The 20,926-nt window shown below is 38.0% G+C and overlaps 3 protein-coding genes across 3 annotated transcripts; 1 reads left to right on the forward strand and 2 right to left on the reverse strand.

Annotated features, from left to right (window-relative positions):
* Nucleotides 1-2,883: 2,883 nt before the first annotated feature.
* On the reverse strand, nucleotides 2,884-8,150 carry LOC135144823 (uncharacterized). The gene is made up of 4 exons (XM_064076914.1): nucleotides 5,879-8,150; nucleotides 4,765-4,903; nucleotides 3,494-4,336; nucleotides 2,884-3,429 (listed from the first exon to the last, which is right to left on the reverse strand). Exon 1 carries the CDS (start codon nucleotides 7,914-7,916, stop codon nucleotides 6,006-6,008), a length of 1,911 nt encoding a protein of 636 aa, XP_063932984.1. The 5' UTR covers nucleotides 7,917-8,150; the 3' UTR covers nucleotides 2,884-3,429; nucleotides 3,494-4,336; nucleotides 4,765-4,903; nucleotides 5,879-6,005.
* Nucleotides 2,998-5,963, reverse strand: LOC135144714 (uncharacterized). The gene is made up of 5 exons (XM_064076769.1): nucleotides 5,879-5,963; nucleotides 4,847-4,959; nucleotides 3,494-4,336; nucleotides 3,232-3,429; nucleotides 2,998-3,159 (listed from the first exon to the last, which is right to left on the reverse strand). The coding sequence occupies exons 1-5, from the start codon at nucleotides 5,961-5,963 to the stop codon at nucleotides 2,998-3,000; spliced, it is 1,401 nt and encodes a 466-aa protein (XP_063932839.1).
* A 7,019-nt stretch (nucleotides 8,151-15,169) lies between the features above and the next one.
* LOC135144705 (uncharacterized) lies at nucleotides 15,170-16,590 on the forward strand. Its single transcript, XM_064076762.1, has 2 exons — nucleotides 15,170-16,077; nucleotides 16,130-16,590. The coding sequence occupies exons 1-2, from the start codon at nucleotides 15,277-15,279 to the stop codon at nucleotides 16,571-16,573; spliced, it is 1,245 nt and encodes a 414-aa protein (XP_063932832.1). The 5' UTR covers nucleotides 15,170-15,276; the 3' UTR covers nucleotides 16,574-16,590.
* The last annotated feature ends 4,336 nt before the right edge of the window (nucleotides 16,591-20,926 follow it).

Here is a 20,926-nt window from a genome sequence, read left to right on the forward strand (position 1 = left end):
GAAAAAATAAATGTTAACAATAGTACTTATTTTTCTGTGTATATTATACAGGGTCATTATAAAATATTGTAGTCAACTCACCTATGAAAAACAAATGAAATTTTTCTCGTGCCGCTAATCACCAAAATGATTTGAACTGTTTTGAAATGTCACGAACGTCCAAACAAATCTGTCAGATGTGTCAAAAATTGAAATGCCCGGTTCGCGGTTTAATTTCATTTTAAATAGACACGAAAAGACGCCAGGCCAGAGCATTAAGGAGGTGTTGGTTGCAGTGTTATCGGGCATTTGTGAACGCCACTGCAATACATTTCAGTTTCAAAAATTGTAAATTGTCAGAAAAACGTTTAAGGGCTTTGTCATGAATTACACCTTGGAAAGTCGATTGGAGTTGAACAGAATAAATCATCTGGTCTGTTTTGCAAAGAAGCAATAATTTTTCAAATAATGAAATCCAAAAAGTGAGGTTAAGTTTGTCGAAACCAATGAACACGGTAATTATTTAAAAAATTACATTTTTATAGGTACCCTGAAGGTAAAAATTGTGAAAAATCACGTAATGGACAATGGCAGAGCAAGTCTTATCACAGTTAACGAACACTATGAGTACCTAATGAGTTTTTGCAGTAAATAATTTTGCCAAAGTTGTGATCCCGCGAAAGTTCTGTTTGTAAATTGTAAGGAATCGTCAAAATATTGGTGCAGACATGGTTTGTGACCGGTGCTTTTCTCTTGAAAAAACACAACTGAAATCCTTGATCTTCATCCCTACAATAGGTGAAAATTGCTATGTCCAAACATTACCTTCAGCTTTGCAGTTTCTAGATATCTGAAACATGCCAGATCTGCATAACAGGAATGTCAAAGAGGTTCTACCCAAAACACGCCCACATGGCCATCCTAATATCAAGATTTTTCAAAATTTCTATAAGAAAAAAGATGAAAAAACCAATAAAATTTCAGGAGCAAAGTGTTAAGAGTTCTGTAGCTGATTATGAGATCTCTTGAAACAACAGAATGTTTAATAAAGATTTTTAACTTTCCTAATAGTAAAATTACAATTATTACTAAACAGTAAGTTGAAGTAAGTTTTAAATTAAGAGAATGCAACTAACACCGAAAGAAAAATAAAAGTTACTGAAAATAAAAAACTTTATTGCAGTACCTACATACACTTTCTACATCTAATTTTGTTTATTGATCACATTCATTTACTTGAAAAAGTATCAGGCCTATGAATCGTCGTCTGCTAACCACACACCAACCTTCATTGCGTGTGATGGTGTTCCTTCAAAAGCGTGAGTATTTTCTATACACCAAATTCTGAAGTTCTGTCAGTTGACATAATAGCCTAACAGATGAAACCAGGCTTCATCAGAAAAGAACAACAAATCGAGAATCCCGTTATCGTCAATATCAGCTTGAAACCAACTACACTACCCAACGCGGCAAGGAAAATCAGCTGGTTGCAGCTCCTGAACCAACGAAATCTTGTATGGATGCATATGTAACTTCTCTTTTACGATTTTCTGACATGGGCTGTATGGTACTCCGGACAGTAAAGATTTTTGACAAAGCTTTATTCGGACTTTGTTCCATTCTCATCCTTAAATCTTCAACAACGTCTTCACTAACTTGAGGTCTCCCCGTCGGTTTTCACTTAGAAATGCTACCAGTGTCGTTAAATCTGGCCATAATTCGCCATATAGCGTCTTCAAAGATTCTTCATCAATGACAACAGAACATTTCACTAGATACTCGTTTTTAGACGCCTCCACAGAGTACACTCCATCCCCATCCTCATTTAACACCCCATTACGGTAATAGGCATGATGATTGCGCCAAAGGACTAAAAAAATCATTTGTAACACTGACCATAGTTATCCTCTCTGTTCATTACCTGAGATTATTCCACAATGATCTGTAGTTTTGATAAAAACTGTTTTTTGAGACACTTATTAAAGTTCTAACAAAGGGGAAGACAGCAAAAATGAAAACAAGACAAGTCAATTAACGCACAAAGTGAGGGAAAACGTACCAGTACAAACGAAAAAATTATTGACATCTGACAGAATTTGATGAAGCGTTGAAACAGTGCAGCCGCTAATGTCAACTAATGTGGCGCTAAAAATAAAAATTCCAATATTAGTGTAATCCTTTCCACAAAACTGAAAAAGGCGGCACAAAATGTCACCAAAATCATGGCCTTCTTCGACTACAATATTTTATAATGACCCTGTAGTTATGCAACTTGTTATACGCATGTTAATATCCTGCTGCGCTACTTAATAAATAGAATATTATTGGAATGTTATTTCGTTATTTGTGTATCTACGAAAATACTATCACCCTGTGAAGATAAAGACGGTAGTAGCTGTGTAAGTAGTCTCTAACTGACATTGTCTCAGGAGCAGGTAGAATGCCCTGGTAGGGACGTAGGTACATTTAAAATTTCAATGTGCTATCAAATATATAAAACTTGTATTTCTAGTAATATTGAAATGTTTTCGTAACACACGTGTCAGGAAATTCACTCATTCAGGCTTAACCATTCTTTTTTTTAAATTAAGTGAGTACATTATTCACACTTTATAACTTGTCACTTGAGATTTAAAATAATTTAATCTTAAAGGTTGATTTTGAGAAAAAAGATGTTTTCATCAGTCAAATTTACAATATCCTGGCCCGGGGATTTAATTTGTGTGTACTTGTAGTTTCATATTATTTGTGTATCACAAATTTTAGAATTAAGATATTCTCGCAACGTGGGATGCGCACCAAACCTCCGTATTTAATTTCTAATGCATTTAACAATCGTCTGCTATTTTTTTTCACATATACTTTTCATTGTAATAGGAACGGTTCAGGATAAAAATTTGCATGTCACACTGAGAAAAATTTTGTTATTCTAATATTTTTTTCTTTAGTGTTACGAAATAAGCAAATTATTTATTTTCTATCTGTTTTAAATTTTATTAAAACACAAAAGCAACTTCTTTAAATTAAATTATTTTCTGCGGCATATTTAATGATATACTTCATTCTTTTTTTGTAATCCGTGGTATTCTTAATAGGTTGTCCAAACCCTGTAGCAATATCGTCTCCTTTGTCAGCTGCTTCACCCACATCAGGAATTTCGTTGGTTTCTGCCAAACAAATCTTGTGTACGAGTGTTACTATTAAAAGGCCAAATTTGCCATGTTTTCTCCATTCTTCTAAAAATTGGTGTACTGGATACAAGGAAGTACATGAACCCAATTTTTCCAAGTGCTCCAACAAGGACTCATGGTAATGTTTTTTAATTTGTTCCATATCATATATGTCCTCTTCTGATAAACAAGCAAACAGAAGGTACGACAAATCGAAAACAGGGGATGAATATCTTATCAATTGCCAGTCTAAAATGGCAAATGTAGACGGTTGATCGTTCTGTTTAAATAAGAAAATAATGTAAATTAAATAGTTGCATGGTGGTTTAACAACAAACACTTACCTTGTGGTAATGCATAAAATTGTTATTCCAACAATCACCATGAAGAATCACATTTTCTCCTTCCACGTGCTCACTAATTTGAAACAAAAAAGTTCGCAGTTGTAGTTTGAAACCTTGCCATTTGTCCAATATATCTTCGTCCAATTCATTTTTCAACAAGTTATAAATTTCATCAAAAATTCGTTCATAAACATTAACTATATCACAAGTTTCCTGGAATTTTTTAAACATGTTTTCTATACCATCTATCAATTTTTGGAAAGCTCTGGGCTCTTGATCTTTCATGGCTATTGAAATTGCGTGAAATTTTCCATATTCTGCGACGATCATATCAATATGTTTTCTAGTTAAAGGTTTCGCTTTATTCCATAAAATGTAACCTTTACTTTTTAGGTTTTCTAAGGCCAGAACTTCCATATTACCATTGCTCAAAGTACCATAGCATATCGGTACATTTTCAAATAGTTTATCAATTTTCCTGTCTTGCTGAAATTTCTTGAAACTGGGGAAAATAACATCGTAGAAGTAAATTTCGTTGAGAAAAGCTTCTTTCACTGACGATTTTTCTCTGAGAGACGGACTACTTTTGGAGCATTTTAGAGCAATATTATATTTCTTACAGATTCCTTCTGTCGTGGTACCCTTTACTTCAGCAAACACGATATCTCCCATATAACCATCGCCTTTTTCTGAATTTCCTAATATAGCCACATCTAAATTATCAATATTCTCATTTTTTAGTAATTTTTCCATCCACGACTTCATATTAGTTTTAAAATCCATCTCTAATGTAATGTAGGAATTAAGCTCAATAATTTGGAACCGATGAATATAAAAACACACCTAAAAAGAAATTAAAAGAGTTAGTACGTCTACGTTTCTATATGAGCACTACTTAATAAGATAAAAAAATCACTTATGCTTCTTATCTAATAATAAGCGTGTTATAAGTAAAAAAAATGTGTTTAGATAGTAATCAATTTTAGATAAAATATATACATTTTGAATGGCACCACATTGTGTTTAAAAATATGAAACAAATTCAATAATAAAAAATCTCCAAAAAAAATACAATATACACGAAGATATAGAATATTTTTTAATCGAATATTATTGAACAAATCTCAAATTAACAACTTCTTGCACCATACTGTGCATACAGATTGCACAACATAGTGTCATATTATGATTGTACTGACTTTATATTTATTGATAAAAAAGTGATAAGTTATAGTAAAAGATTTTCAGCATTCACTATCATATGTACCTACTTGTAGTTCTGGATTCTTAATTTATGGGGACTGATAGTAGCCAGCCGGCACTTAGGCCTCGCCTTTGGCCCATTGTATGTACCTTCCCCAAGTCCATATCAGGGTGTTTTCCCGCTCTTCTACTCGTCAAACCACCCAACTGCTTGAATGTACTTGAGTAATGCAGAAGGTGGAAACTCCCTGATTTTTGCCATACTAAAATCAGGGAGTTTCCACCCTCTACTACTTGTAGTTAAGCTTTTTGTCTACATGCATGTCCGAAGAAAGTGTGAATAATTAATTTGTAGATTTAGTAACACTAATAATAATATTAATAAGTATAAAATCTTTACAAATTACTTAGTCATACATATTTAGGACATTTAAACTTAAAATAATTTTTCGAAGATTGGAGATTGTCTAACAAAATATGGTGTTTTAATGATTAATTAAACAAAGTAAAACATAACTGAGTCAATTGACAAAAACTGGTCTAGTTATTTAGAGAGAACTTCCATAGCATCTGAAGTATTACAAAACAAGTATTAGTTTGTTAGATAAGTTATAAAAGTTGATTAGCTAAACCTTATCTTAAATGTTTAACAGTATATTGGAAAACAAGTAGCAATAAGAGCTTATTACGGTACGAATATGAAACTTTTCTATAGGAGCGTTAACAAGTATCCTGTGAGTACCTACTGATTTTTCGGAAAAGGATAACATACTGGGTGGAGCAAAATAGTGGTCGGTTAACATGTTATTTAAAGATTAAGGTTTTAATTGCCATTAACACTTATGATAATGCTTTAGCTCGTTAGAAGTTTTATCTAAAGATTAAATTAAACCTAAGATTTATTGGTCAACAAGTTTCAACAGCTAATTTCATGTTTGCTCCACGTTTCATTTCTCCTAGACTATGAAAGGATATTATCATTCATTATCGTCTGTAGTCTGTTGCCTATTTTGTTAGACTTAAACTCCGAAATTCCCGGAAAATTTATACTCATGTATCTTCGTGGAAATGGTAAAACGCTGACCAAAATTTGTATGATCACCCCACCAACAATGACGTCATCGCCATTTTTACAGTAGAATGATATTTAAATTTTAAAAAATAACATATTCCTCCACTTACCGTAGGCATCTTCTGGATTCTGGATTCTTAATTTATGGGGGCTGACCGTAGCCAGCCGGCACTTAGGCCTCGCCTTTGGGCCCATTGTACCTTCCCCAAGTCCATATCAGGGTGTTTTCCCGCTCCTCTACTCGTCAAGCCATCCAACTGCTTGAATGTACTTGAGTAATGCAGAGGGTGGAAACTCCCTGATATTTGCCATACTAGGCCAGATGTCCCCTAGTATGGATTCCCTGTAGGAGGCTAGGGCTGGACACTCACGAAGAATGTGCTCAGCTGTTTCCTCTTCTTCATTGCATCCACGACAGATTGGGTCTGTTGCTACCCCTATCGTATGTAGATGTTTGTTAAACTGGTAATGTCCCGTAAGGAATCCTACCAGTTTACGCAGTTTGTCCCTTGAAAGTGAGAGATAAAATTTTGTCAACTTACGGTCTGGTGTCGCCATACAAGCTCTACTATGCCGACAGCTGCTCAACGTCGCCCATATCTGCTCATGGCGTCTGTGGGTATATTGCTTTACGAGTTCGTTCGAGAGGGCGACCGAAGGCGTGATTGCCGGTTCGGGTCCCCAGAAGGGCATACGCGCGGCTCGCTTCGCCATCTCATCTGCCCTCTCGTTTCCTTCGTTGCCACTGTGTCCTTTGATCCAACAAAGTACCACTCTATTCCTCTGCGTTACATACTTTAGCGTTTGTCTGCACTCCCAAACCAGCCCGGATCGAACCATACAGCTGTCCAGGGCTAGTAGTGCAGACTTGCTGTCAGTAAGTATGCGTATTGATTTGTTGCCGATTTCACGTTCAGCAATGATTCTAGCTCCCAGCATTATTCCCATCAATTCTGTTTGTAAGACAGACGTGTGGGTGCCGAGAGGTACACTGATTTGTGCGTTCAGTTGTTCGGAGTAGATGCCGGCTCCTGAACCACTATCTGTTTTGGCACCATCGACATAGATATCTATGTCGGCTCGTCCTTCTGAATTATCACTCATTGATATTCTATATGTCTTCTCATATATTAATTTTGTGCCCATTCGGTCACAACCCATCCTCAACAAGGGTATTCTGTTGAACGCCTCCGTTAAGATCCGAGTGTGCTTCGTTGTGCGGCCTTGCTTGTTCCATACTCCCAGAGAGTGAAGTCTTAGAGACGTCGTCATTGCCGCTTCCTCTATGTAAAGGTTGAGAGGTGCTAAGCAAAGAAGAGTCTCCAGAGCCGCTGTGGGAGTGGTCCTCATTGCTCCTGTAACACTGAGACACGCCATTCTCTGAACGTGTTCAAGTTGCAGGGCTGTTGTTTTTTGTCTGGCTCTGGGCCACCAAACTAAAGCTCCATAGCACAGCATCGGTCTGACTATTGCCGTGTAGATCCAAAGGGCGATCTTGGGATTTAAACCCCACGACCTTCCCACCACCCTACGACATTGCCAGAGAGCCGAGCGTGCCTTTTCTACTTTATCATCTACATGCTTCTTCCAATTCAGTCGCCAGTCCAATACAACTCCCAGGTATTTGACTTCGTCCGAAAGTTGAAGCGTTGTGTTAAATATTTTTGGCATCTGTAGTGTGCCAATTTTCCTTTTCCTGGTGAACAGGATTAGTTTCGTCTTTTCTCCATTAACGGAGAGGGTATGTCTGTTGCACCATTCCTCGACTATTTTTACTGCAGCTTGCATTATCTCACATAATGTATCTGCGTTTTTTCCTGTTAGCAGAATGACTAGATCGTCCGCGTATCCAATTGTGTGGTAGCCAAGATCATTGAGGCGTCGTATCAGGCTGTCAACGACAGTATCCCACAGTACAGGAGAGAGAACTCCTCCCTGAGGACATCCCCTGTCTACAACAGCCTCGATCTCAGTGCCACCTACATTAATCATTACTTCCCTGTTCCTCAGCATACTGGCCACCCACCTACTTAGGGTGGGGTCCACGTCGTGCTTTCGTAGGGCTAGTTCTATGCTTTTGAAGGTCGTTTTATCAAACGCTCCTTCAATATCCAAAAACATTCCTAAGGTGAAGAGTTTGTTCTCCATCGCCCACTCTATACGGTTTACAACTGTGTGTAGGGCCGTATCGGTGGATCTTCCTTGGATGTAGGCATGTTGGTTCGGATGTAGAGGTTGCTTGCTCAAAGCAGTCTCCCGAATCTCTTTTTCGCTTAGTCTTTCTAGCGTTTTCAGCAAGAATGATGTTAAGCTAATTGGTCTGTAGGATTTAGCCAAGGTGTAATCTTGTCGTCCTGGCTTAGGTATAAAGATAACCTTTACTTTTCGCCATGCATTCGGTATGTAGCTGAAAGCCAGACACGCCCGAAGCATTGGCAACAAAATAGGGCGTAGTCTGCTCATTCCCCTCTGCAGGAGGGCGGGATAAATACCGTCAACTCCTGGAGATTTGTATGGGGAAAAGCTGTCCACTGCCCACTCCAGTCTTGCCTCCGTGACTACCTTTGCAGCCAGCGCCCAGTCCTTCGGGGAAGGTTGAGTACCGACTACATCCCTTTTGGAATGGGAGGTAGTCCGTGTGCTGCCTGGAAACATGGTCTGCAGCAAAAGTTCTGCGGACTCTTCTAAGGTGGCTGTAAAGGTGCCATCTTCTTTCTTTAGGAAACCTGGTTGATGTGTGTGGTCCTTCGAGAGAACTCTCTTCAGCCTTGCGGCCGAAGCAGTCGACGTTATGTCGCTGCAGAAGGATCTCCACGTTTCCCGTTTCCTCTTTCTTAATTCTTTTTTAAACTCTTTCCGGTGCTCTTTATAGGCTTCCCAGTCTTCAGTTTTCTTAGTGTTTTTTGCTCTATTGAAAAGTTTTCTTAGCCCCGATTGAAGTAGGCTGAGCCTTCGGTTCCACCATGGTGTACCTTTGCCCAGACCTTCCTTCTTTAGGGGGCAACTTTTCTCATACGCTGACATTAGAGAGTCGTTGATAATGGTCAAGGTTTTCTCTATGTCTTCTGTCGAAATGTATTCCGTTGGTATAGACTGCACGGAGGTCCCCAGTCTGTCGTCCAGTTCTTCGTTGTATAAAGCCCAGTTCGTCAGCCTAGGGTTCCTGTACGTCTTTATCTCCATGTCTATACATTTTGATGTATACATGATCCATCTATGGTCTGACACTGACGCCTCTTTAGAGACGTGCCATCCCATTATATATTGTGAGATATCCCATGTAGCCAGTGTAATATCTATTACTGACTGACTACGTGATGTTACGAAAGTTGGTTCGCAGCCTCGGTTGAGAATCTCTAGATTTGTTGATAAAAGATATTCAGCTAGTGTTCTTCCTCTATCATTAGTGTCTTTGCTCCCCCACAACAGACAGTGGGCATTCGCATCGGCACCGATGATGAGGTTTATATTTCCGGTATCACAGTGTTCCACCAAGTTCGCCATTTCCCATGTTGGACATGGTTCCTGTGCTCCCTGTGGTAAGTACACAGATGCTATTACCAGTTGCTCTTCGCCTCTTCCTATGTTACACTTAACATTTACCGCAGTCACATCCCTGGAGCTGACCTGAGGTAGGAGGACGGCTTTGATTTTCCTCGGAATGTAGACGCATGTCCTTGGAGATTCTATTGTGGTACCTGAAACAACAGTGCCATTTAAATTGCTCAACCCTGCGATCCTGGATTTTACAATCCATGGTTCTTGGATTATTGCTATAGTGTTCTGCATCTTGTCTAGACGACGACACAAAACAGTCGTCGCCATGCGACAATGCTGCAGGTTAATCTGAATGAAATTTATCTGCTGCAGCGCCATCTCTGCAACCAAAAATCCCATAATTGTCCTAGGAGACACGAGGCACATTCTCAGGCGGGCCCGCCCCCACTGGTAGAGGCTTCATCCCCTGGGGTTTCTACCTCTTCCATAGGGGTCCGCCCTTCCTGAGCCGACGCCTCGTTCTCCTTGAGTTTCAGGTTGAAAGAGGACAGCATATAATTAATTCTGCCCTCTCTCTCCCTGATTATCTTGGCCTCTTCCATCCCAAGACCAAACACAAAGAGGTTGCCTGGAGAGGCAGCCTCGGGTTTGGCCTCGCGATGGAAAAGAAGCCATTTTTTGACGTGGGCCCATTGGTTCTGACCCTCCAGGCGGCGAAGTACGACTCCTGCATCCACCGGTGGTCCCGGTATCCACAGGGTCGCCCTCACCAGCCTTGGTAGCTCAGCCAAGGGGACCACGTTAAGTTGTGCGCCCTCCCACAAGGGTGTTAGGGAGCGCACTGTTTGTTGTAGCCATTTCAGGGACAACTCGTCTTCACAGGTTATCCTTAGGACTTCCCCTGTGTACTTCATGCCCCTGAAAGTGGCTGCTTGTCTACCCGATGCCAAGCACTGGTCCAGTTGCCTGTCCAGCGCTCCCATCAGGCCCTTTTGTACTATATCCACCTGGCCAGCAGTCAGCTTACCAAGTGGATGCTGCACATCAATCACAGCTACACGGAGATGACTTGCAGCCGCCTCCCTGTAGCTCTGTTCTCTAGAGGTAGTCTCCTGCCTCCTCATCCTCTTTTGCTTCTCAGCTGCCGGAGGTGTGGAGGTTGAAGACCTCACTCTCTTCTTTGACCCTGAGGTCTTTTTCCCCGCGGGTTGTTTAGGGTTGGCTATCGTAGCCTGCCCTTTACCCTTGAGGTTTATCCCGGAGGAGGATGGACCCGGTTTCGGCGGGTCGGTATTCGCCGCCTCCGCCTGCAAACGAGCCTTCCTCCGCCTTTTTACCTCAGCCCCGCAGATTCGCTTCCTCCTAGGAGGCTGCGACCCCACATTGGCTGGGTTTCCTGTTTGAGGTGCACCCGAAGGCACTTCCTCAGTGGTTTTTTTATTGTTTTCGATTTCCATAATCTGGATTTTGATTTCGTCCTCCTGCGTCCCCACCCACCACGGAGTCCAACAAGGGGACGCCGAACTTCGACGTCAGGGCTAGCAGAAGGATATAGCCCCCAGGGAAGCTCATCCTGCAGTACGCAGCCTCAACTAGTGAGGCTACTCGTGCTCAGACTACACTTCCCCCAAGGACTCACCCTGTCGGCGGTCTGACCCGACGACACAGCCGATTGATCTGAGATGGGTTAGTCTCGACCTCCCGTTTTGGTGGAAATCCAGGCCAAAGAGGCGTGTTGCCCAGCCTTGGTGACACACTGCACCAAGGGGGGCTCAACCTCCAGGATTCCTTCATCCCACCTTACGGGTCTCCACGCACGGCACAAACACGCGGGAGCTTGTCCGCGGGGCTGTTTTGACGACCCCACACCAGGGGTTTAATCCCGGGGGGGCACGTTTATTTCCAGCCCTCCTCTACTGAACCGCCTTCGCGGCCGTCTAAGCCGACAACCACCAAGGCATGTCCAGGCAAGACGAGCCTCAGCCCTAACCTACATATCTGGAGAAGGGAAAAATCCAGGTCGGACTTCCACCACCCCCAAGAGTGTTTAGTTCCCGGGGGCATATCCGCCCTCCCCAGACCCCCCTTCCCCAGACAATGCCGGTCTCCCCCTATCCGCAACACTGGGGACGCGCCTGATAGGTAACTCAACCCACAGGCTGTGTGCTGTGTGCCGTCTGTAGTCTGTTGCCTATTTTGTTAGACTTAAACTCCGAAATTCCCGGAAAATTTATACTCATGTATCTTCGTGGAAATGGTAAAACGCTGACCAAAATTTGTATGATCACCCCACCAACAATGACGTCATCGCCATTTTTACAGTAGAATGATATTTAAATTTTAAAAAATAACATATTCCTCCACTTACCGTAGGCATCCAGATTTTTGGAAAAAAATTCAAAATTATATAACATTTTAAATTTTGTAATTTTTCGAAGCTGTATTTGTTCGACTGTATTTAGGGGCGTTGAAATAACCTTCGACTAATTTTTTTATCTTAGAAAGATTTTCAGAAAAAAGATCAAAATTGTATAACAACATTGTTTAACGTTTAATTCTGAATTTCAAAACCGAATGTTCTGAAATCTTTTAAACGTTTTAAAGTTGCTAACCAGGATAAATTGCTAATAAAAATGTATCTGTTTATCCCCCATAAATGATATCTTCTTCTTATCTTCTTCTTCTCAGTTCTGTCTAAATGACGTTAGACCACTTGTTTCAAAGAAAGAAAGATTTAATGCCAGCTGAAATTATCGTCTGTTAATCGACGACACAAAAATGATGAACCCAGTGTATCACAAATTGAATGTAGGCACTGATATTATCTATTTGGCCTCTTCGCTCTCATTGTTAGGAGATGTTACATGTAAATTAGAAATAAATTACTTATATTACACTTTATAGAATTTTGTATATCATATACCTATCACATGTTACAGATTTGAAACTGAAAACACCCTTTTTATTCAATTCACAGTGTTGCAAAAATACCCCACTTCATAAGAAATGTAAAAGCTACGTTTCCTAGATGCAGCTGCAATTGATCATTATTTCTTTCTTTGAGGACTTCTTAAACGAGGATGCAAATTTTTAAATATAAATTTGTGTATCAAAATTTGTCCGACTAAGTATTACTTTTTATGTTTTTATGCAAGTGAAACTTTTTTTTATAAGTCAGCACAATTAGATCGCGGAAACGTGTTACGATTGTACGCCAAATTTTTTTCTTGAACGTGTTTTATTATGTCACATTGTGATATTTATCTAAAACAATCGAAAAACTTATTCCCTAAAATCTCTTGTTTGAAATTGGGTCTAAGTGAGCTTAATGATAAAACGTTGTCATCACTCATCAGATAAGAAGATAATAATCCAAGGTGATTGGTGTACGAATTGCGAAACTTTCAAGCACTGTTTATCACACAAAATCTATAGAAAATTTCTTACGGCGGTAAATTAATTTTTACCGAATGAGTATAAATATTGCAATAATTTAAAAATAAAAATTAAAGTAAAAAAAACGAAGATTTAGTAGACGAAGAAGAAATATCTCATTTTGTCCAAACAGATAAAGTAGCTTTGAATACTGTAACTCAACAGCATCCGAAACTAAAGATGTACATACGAACATTCGTGAGTTAAATGAATTTTAACTATTATAAATTTTCCAAAAGTTACAAAAAGTAAGATAAAGAATAACATGGTTACAATATTAATATAAAGTAGGTAAGATAAACACAAATAAAGTTATCTACTTATTTATTATATGCTAATATGTATTAAATGTTATAATGTTGCGCAATTTTTTGCAACATGTAGTAATGATGTCGTACGTAAGGTAATAACATACATATTTTTTGTTTAACAGCGATTTATTTGTGAATTTATAAAACAGGGTTCTTCCTAGCTACATCAGTGGGAACAAAAATACCATTAACACTTAAAATGTACAGTGGTTTAGATATGTATTCGTAGACGCAAATTTAACTTTCGCCAGATTTTTGCTTAGTAATTTAAAAAAAAAATAAATGAATTAATCAAAAATCTACGAGTACATATTATGTTTATTACTCACGTGAATTAAATTTAAAAAATTACCAAGGGTCCACAATCACTTCGGGATTTACTGTACCACATTTAAGATTTTTTGAAGCATTGTTAAGTCCATTTTTCCTTTCTTGTGTACAAGTTAAAATGGCATGTGGTAATATGACCTGGGAAATAAAATCTGGTCACAGTTTTTAGTTTGTCTTATACCACTTTTGAAATCTGAATAAGATAGTCACATGAACAACGAAAAACCAGTGACCGTGAAAATATGTACGAATTTAGTGATTATGACAGCAGTTTTTACGTATGAAACCTTTTTTAATGATAAAAAAAAAAGAAAACATAAGAACTTTAAGCTCCATTAATTAGGTTCCGTCCAAATTCAGAGAGGTCTTGTTAAAAAATAAACAATACAAATATACGACGGTTACTGCAGCCGAATAATGACGCAAACATTAAATTTTTAAGCAAATAAATTAATTGTGGGACTTACCGTGCCCGCACACGTTGTATAAGGCAACTAATAATAGTAGACAATTCTTCCAGGCACGTCGCTTTTTATAAATATTCGGGTTTTTTTGGTCCCAACTACAAGTCTGTTTTCATAAGATTGCATAATATTATGTAGGGACTGTGACATAATTTTCCATCGAGAAATGTATGTATAGGTATACAAGACAGAAAATCAATATTAAACATTTAGCACTGCTATTTTTAGTTGCAAATGTTGGAGTAATTTTCGTAAATAAGTATCTAGTCATTAATGTACAATTTGTATTAATGAGAAGATAATTCTCCTTTTTACTTGGACTTATGAACCTCTAGTACTTACCTGAATCTTACTGTAACTGGATTTTTGTGCATGTTTTACTGTAGGTTCGTTCGGTACTCCAAATGACCAAAATCTGACAGGCATGTATAACAGGAATGGCTTTGCAAGTTTGAATCTTTCAAATCTCGATAAGTCAAGTGACCATCTTTATAGATTAATCTTAAATCAGTAATTAAGTCTTATATACATATAGTATACATTTTTTTGTTGTTTTTTCTCTACTATTAAAAAATTACACATATCTAAAATCAGGTAGACAAAAACCTGTGTAATTAGTCCCATTGACTGATACAAATGATAATAATAATACATTATCTAACAAGTACGTAATTTTCCTTATCTGAGCTTAATAAAAGTGGTTCTCTCCACGTAACATGTTAAGTAATCTAATTTGGTTGTACAGTTAGTGTCATATTTGTTTTAGGACAAGATGTTTACGAAAAGTGACACAGAAAACGAAATTAAAAGCTGGCTTTTGAAAGATGAAAATATTGCAGAACTCTGTAAAACTTGAAGGGAATTCAGAACTTGGTATTGGATATAGATATATTTTTTTGTGGAAGTGGAAGGTGTAACCAGTAATGACAAAGTGAACAAGAAATACAATCTATATAGTAAATTTCGTGTACACGTATCAGATAATATAATTATATGTTAAACTTGTAATTATATTTTTTATAAAAAAGAAACAAAATTAGCCGTAATACAAAAATAATAGGTATAAACTATGAGGATTTGAAGAAATTTAAGAAATATCCTTTTCACCCATTAAATCACAGACATTATTAAGTAGTTGTTATCTGAACGATAAAGCGATAACAAATAATCACTTTAAAACTGAATTAACCACTTTCACTTTGTACATCAGAAATATACGTTGCGTTAAGATTTGTAAAAAGCTAAATAAACAATTATTATCATGATTAAGATGTTTAAAAATGCTGACAAACATGATCCCTACGTTTTTCTGTTGTATTACACTACACAATTTCAATCATCAACTCATCATATAAAAACTACACACATTGATAAACCGGTTCAGTTCACATATGAACAGCCTGTTGAATGTTACGTTAAACGTACGGCTACCTAATTTCTAAGAAACAAATTGCTGTTTTTTTTGTAATAATGGAAAAAAAAACTGACCGTGACAGTGAAGTTCAAAAGTGGTTAAAAGTTGCTCTAGCAGAAGAAAATCTTGAAAGTTTTTCAGTAAAGATAACTGGAAGTTCTGAAAAAGGTGATGGATATGTAGGAGACGTAATTTTCGTTGTTGTCACAGGAATTGACAAACAAGGCAAGAATAAAGAATACGATCTTGTTTTAAAATGCAGCAAACCTAGTGCTGCTTTGATGGAAACCGTACCTGTTTTTAGGAAAGCATTTGTAAGAGAAGCTTACTTGTATCAGCATGTTTTTCCACTTTTCAAACAATTTCAAATTAGCAAAGGCATTGAAAAGCCCTTTGATAGCGTGCCGAAATGTTATGGTGTTTATAGCGATGATTTCAGACATATTATCGTGTTAGAAAATTTGAAGAAACTAGGGTATGACTTGTGGCCAAAAGCGAAACCACTAACAAGGGAGGTTATAGATATGGTAATAAAAGATTACGCAAAATTTCATGCGACGTCAGTGGCTCTCGAAGAGCAGCATCCTGAAAAATTTCAAAGATTGCTTGAGGATTCAGCTGAAGATTTAGTAAAAGAATTTATTGAAACAATTGGCTTTGCAAAAATGTTTCAAGGTGCGGTGGAAGAGGTATCTGAACTGCTAACTGAAGATGTTAAAAAGGACATTTTAGAACAATGGTTAAAGCTCAAAGATAAAGTTTATTTCATTTTAGTTGAAATGACATCAGCTATTGACGACTTAAAAGTAATAAACCATGGAGACTCTTGGGTGAACAATTTTTTGTACAAATTTGAAGTATGTGAGCCAACAGATTTGTATTTTAAGTTAAATTTCACTTATTTTATAGAATGAAGAGAAAACGACCGTTTCCAGGGTGGCTATACTCGATTGGCAAGTTTCCAAATTCACGTCACCTGTGACTGACCTGTCATACTTTTTGTTCGCTGGCATATCGAAAGAAGACATTGCTGACATCGACACGATTTTAAAAGACTATTACAGACACTTTTGCGAGTATTTAAGAAGGCTAGGTAGCAAGTTTGCAGATACATATACTGTAGAGAATTTTTTTGACGGATGGAAAAAGTATGGTAAATATGGTTTGGTGATGTGCATTATGCCCATCAAATCTTTATATTCGGAGAAGAAAGATCTTCCGGACATAGCTGAAGCTGCCGATCGAGGATTAAATGTTGGCGAATCGTTTAAATTTGAACTCAGTGATAAAAATGGCTTCAAAAACAGGTTGAGACCAATTGTCGAGTATGCTGTCAGAAATAGTCTAATTTAATAAAATGTTAAGACTTAGATGATGTTATTATTTGGATATTTTAATTCTTGATAGTTGTTGAAATTTTATTTCAATTTTAGAGTATCTCTAATATTTTAATTTTATTAAAAACAAAGTTAAAAAGGAAATAATTAGAGCTGAAGCAATAGTCTGGTGTGTTCTATAAATTCGCGGTTGTAGTTTATTATCATGTGTCGAATAACATTAAACGACCTTACAAAATATGTACAACATAAATTTTATAAGTAAGTTGTATATACGCTGCTTGTCGCAACTATATTACCTCGATTTATAGAAAAATTAAGTTTCAGGTTGCACTAGTTTTGCTGCAAAATTTTTTGTCACCGTTGTTTTCATTTATGTAACCACTTTAGCTGTAGGTAATGAGTTACACAATCTATATTTTCTTGTAACTCATTACCTACAGCTAAAGTGGAGCCCCTATTAGCACAACACTGTTATGCAGTGGTAATAGGGGAACGAGGGGCTTGTTGTAACAGTTTTTAGGAAAACGAATATAATTTGGTGTTAGTGCCTCTGGCGGGGACCTGTTTCACCCCTCTCCACCCGTAAGGGTGGGAGCCAGGGCCACCACCACCTTGAAACACAGGGAATTTCATTCACTATTCATCATTGACTCTTCAAGCACTCTTCAAGCGGTTAACATAGTCTTTATATTCAATCTCTGGACCTAACGGTCATAATATCATACTCGCTCTAGAACACACTTGTTATTTATTTAATAAAACTATAAAACGACTGTCCGCTGCTCTTATTCATAATCCATCAAAACTTAACATGGTCCTTCGAGCCGGATCAGCGACAGAAAATCAGTAGGTAACAGTGATAAGTGATAAGTGTAGTTCGATAAATCATCATCGCTTGGAATTCAACATTCCACCTAAATCATCAAGTATTCAAAAATCGGTAACGGCCGCGAGTGCAGTGCAAATCATCGAGGGTCATTCATCAAGAAACTCAGGTAGGCTTTAGTTTTGTCCATTTTGCGTAGTGCATTATTCTCGTACTGACGATGTCGAATAACAAATCTCTCTGGAAATTTATCGTTCTTGTTAATTATATACATTCACATGCGGAGTTCATCTCGGAAGTTACAAACCACCAAAAAATAGGCGAATTAAGATGCAGGTTGGAAGATTTGAAACGGGTACAATCTAACGTACAAAATCTTATAGTTGAACATAAATCGGAAATCGTGGTATTTTTAGATGACACGAGTAGCGAAGAATCTAACAAACCCGCAGTTTATAATCTCGGACCCGTGCAAACCTATATCCATGAAATATCGGAATTATATACTGCTCTAATCAAAAAAGCCGATTTGTTGTATCATCTTCCTTTCCCGAATTCGTTTAATGTAAATACTAACAATGCTCATCTCGAAAAACGTTGTGAAAATCTAAAACCCATAAAAGTGGACAACATGCTAAATGGAGAACCCATTAAACTTCATAAGACTGCCAATGCTCCGGTTAAGGTGCGGTTTACCCCTGCACTATTCATTAATTATAAAACTATCGACAACAAAAAAGTCATTATTTCAGAAACGCATAAGTTAATACCGAATTCTCACAAATTATTATCAGATTCAATATCCAACAAACCGAAAAATCATCCTGATAATAATTTTTGCAACTCTGTGGGCATGTCCCAAACTAAGATAGATAGCACATCCAATCCAAAATCAGACACCGCGTTAGTTCCAATAAAAAGTCCTACAGATAATTTGAAAGATTGTAGCTCATTATTGGATACCGGTAAACAATGTGAATCCCAAACCAAATATTTGGGTAAATCATTAAAATCAAACACAAATAAGGTACAAGTAAGCAATAATCAATCAATCCCGTGTTTTATATGTTCCCAAATGCACAACATATTCAATTGTACAAATTTTTTAAGTTTAACGCCCAACGATAGAGTGGAACAAATAAAGAAAATGAATCGTTGCTTCAATTGTTTAAGAAGTAATCACGTCGCGAAAAATTGTTACATATCTAGGCGTTGTAAACAATGTCATAAGAAGCACCACACGCTTTTGCACACAGAAACAAACAATAACCTTCCCAAGAATGAAATCAAAAATAAACCAGATGAGGATTCCGATAATCCTGAAGACACCTCGAAATGTAATTTAGCTATTCCGTCTAGTGTACTTTTATCCACCGGTTTGATTCGCGTAATGGGCCAATCAGGTAAAGTAAAAGAATGTCGCGTTTTCTTGGACATCGGGAGTCAATCTCAATTCATCACCGAAAATTTGGGCAAGGCTTTGGAATTACATATTCATAGCATCGACACGTCAATCGTAGCAATACTCGATAAGAAAAAACATTCAGAAAATGCCGAACTTAAAATGCAAAATCATTTTATTAAAAATCCACCGGCGCATCAAAATACCGCGCCGGGGTTGATTCTTAACGGCAGTTTTGGGCATTTAAGAAATTCCCGTCATCGCAATATTAGTTTGAATAAAATTATTTCTCATTTGTTTGAAGTTGAGACTGTCAAAACCGGAAGCAGGTTATTAAGCAAAGGTCTAAAAACCTCTGTTTTTGCAACCCCTTTTCAGAATACCACCGGCCATTCACCCGATGGTCGTTTCGTAATTAAACTCCTCTTTTCGGAAAAGTTGGGTCGTTCCACAGTCCCTTATTTCAAAAATCCACCTCAATTAAGAAATTCCCAAGAAGGGGTTCTCCAACCGTTATTGTTCACAGAGGGTCGTGACCATAAACTTACCGAGGGTTTTATTATCTTTCTAAGGAAGTACCTAGACCTTGTACACCTGAAGGTATTTAACGGAAATTCTTTAAATAATCCTAGTTACCTGCCACACAATTGTCTTTACAATCCCTACATTTCTTCCATTAAACTCTGCGAGGTTGTTGACCGTTCAAATTTTAGCTCAAACAATTTAAGCCTAAAAGACAACTCATTAACAGCCCCCGTTTTGCAGTCCGAACCTTTCACCATTCTAATTCAATTTCGTTTGCCCCAATTTATCAATACATGTGATATATCGAAGATGTACCGGTGCGGTTGGCTTCACTCTGACGACCGCAATTATCAAAAAATCATGTGGCTAGAATCTCCTGAACACAATCATTGTTTTTATGTCGATAAGGCATTGTTCGTTTCAAATTCTTTAGTCAAATTAATCGAGCCCAAAGACGACTTAAAGACCGTTCTGGCGAAGGCAAGTTCCAAGATAAGTAAATGGTCGTCTAATTGTCCTGATATACAAGAATGCGCTCAGGCTACATCCAACAGTAATCGTTTAATAACTGACAAACAATACAATAATAAAACTTTAGATATCAGGTGGGATAACCAAAAAGAATCGTTTTTATATGCAGCATTCATTAGTCACGACGTCACAAATTTCGTAAGTACTAAGCGCAAGCTAAGCGAATTGCTATTAGGGAAAGAATTTCAGAATAAGCTAAAACCAGAAAATATCAAATGGACTTTAATTCCCCCGCGTGGGCCCAATTTTGGTGGTTTGTGGGTAGCGTGGATTAAATTCGTAAAAACTCACATCCAGCTCATTATCGGATACAACCATCTAACGTACGAGGTGATGCATGCGCTTTTGGTCAGGATTGAAGCTGTCCTGAATTCGCACCCTGTGACGCCGCTTTCCAGCGACGTTACGAAGTTAGCCGCACTGACTCCGGGACATTGTCTCGTTGGCCATCCATTGACAACTCCAATAGAAAAGGACCACACTCCTGTCAACATGCTTTCCCGTTGGCAATTGAGTGAATCCTGCCGCCAACATTTTTGGAAGCGCTGGTCCGTGGAATATCATACGACGCTGCAGGGGAGATCCAGGTGGCAAACCCTCTCAAGAAACGTTCCCGGCACTGGAGCGCTGGTACTACCGATCAAAGAAGACAACCGGCACCCGTTGCGGTGGCTATTACAACGAATAGTGCAAGTGCATCGCGGCAAAGACGATCTTGTTCGCGTAGTGCAGTGTCGAAATTGCATCATAAAGTGCGCCTATTCGGAAACGGCTTGTCCATTTACTAATTCGGGTTCTGGTTATCTACACACTATTGTAAATAAAGTTTGTCCACTCGTATTGTACCTGATAAAGAGTTGTAAATCTCTCTTTCAGGTGTATTCCAAGTACCTATAAATTACATTCATTCTTATTGTATGTGGGCAACTTGTTGTAAATCGCTATTCTTAGTTTACTGCCCATATTGCATAATCACTGTTAATCCATTCTATACAATGTTAATTGTAGTAAATCTTACTCATGTATTCTCATTTGAATTGATCATTATGATATCATGTTATCACTCTAACATTCTATTATTT

This window comes from Zophobas morio, unplaced genomic scaffold (genome assembly GCF_036711695.1).
Source record: "Zophobas morio isolate AGI-343-1 ecotype UQ-CSIRO unplaced genomic scaffold, CSIRO_AGI_Zmor_V1 ptg000108l, whole genome shotgun sequence".
Taxonomy (NCBI): domain Eukaryota; kingdom Metazoa; phylum Arthropoda; class Insecta; order Coleoptera; family Tenebrionidae; genus Zophobas; species Zophobas morio.

What these genes read in the sequence shown, in the direction of transcription:
- LOC135144714 (XM_064076769.1), bottom strand. Translation starts at nt 5,963, where the DNA reads ATGGGCCCAAAGGCGAGGCCTAAGTGCCGGCTGGCTACGGTCAGCCCC. An exon ending in ATTTTATGCATTACCACAAG is followed by an intron (nt 3,430 to 3,493) that starts GTAAGTGTTTGT and finishes TTATTTAAACAG; the next exon opens with AACGATCAACCGTCTACATT. An exon ending in CATGTACTTCCTTGTATCCA is followed by an intron (nt 3,160 to 3,231) that starts GTACACCAATTT and finishes CTCGTACACAAG; the next exon opens with ATTTGTTTGGCAGAAACCAA.
- LOC135144705 (XM_064076762.1), top strand. Translation starts at nt 15,277, where the DNA reads ATGGAAAAAAAAACTGACCGTGACAGTGAAGTTCAAAAGTGGTTAAAA. An exon ending in ATTTTTTGTACAAATTTGAA is followed by an intron (nt 16,078 to 16,129) that starts GTATGTGAGCCA and finishes CTTATTTTATAG; the next exon opens with AATGAAGAGAAAACGACCGT.
- LOC135144823 (XM_064076914.1), bottom strand. Translation starts at nt 7,916, where the DNA reads ATGGAGAACAAACTCTTCACCTTAGGAATGTTTTTGGATATTGAAGGA.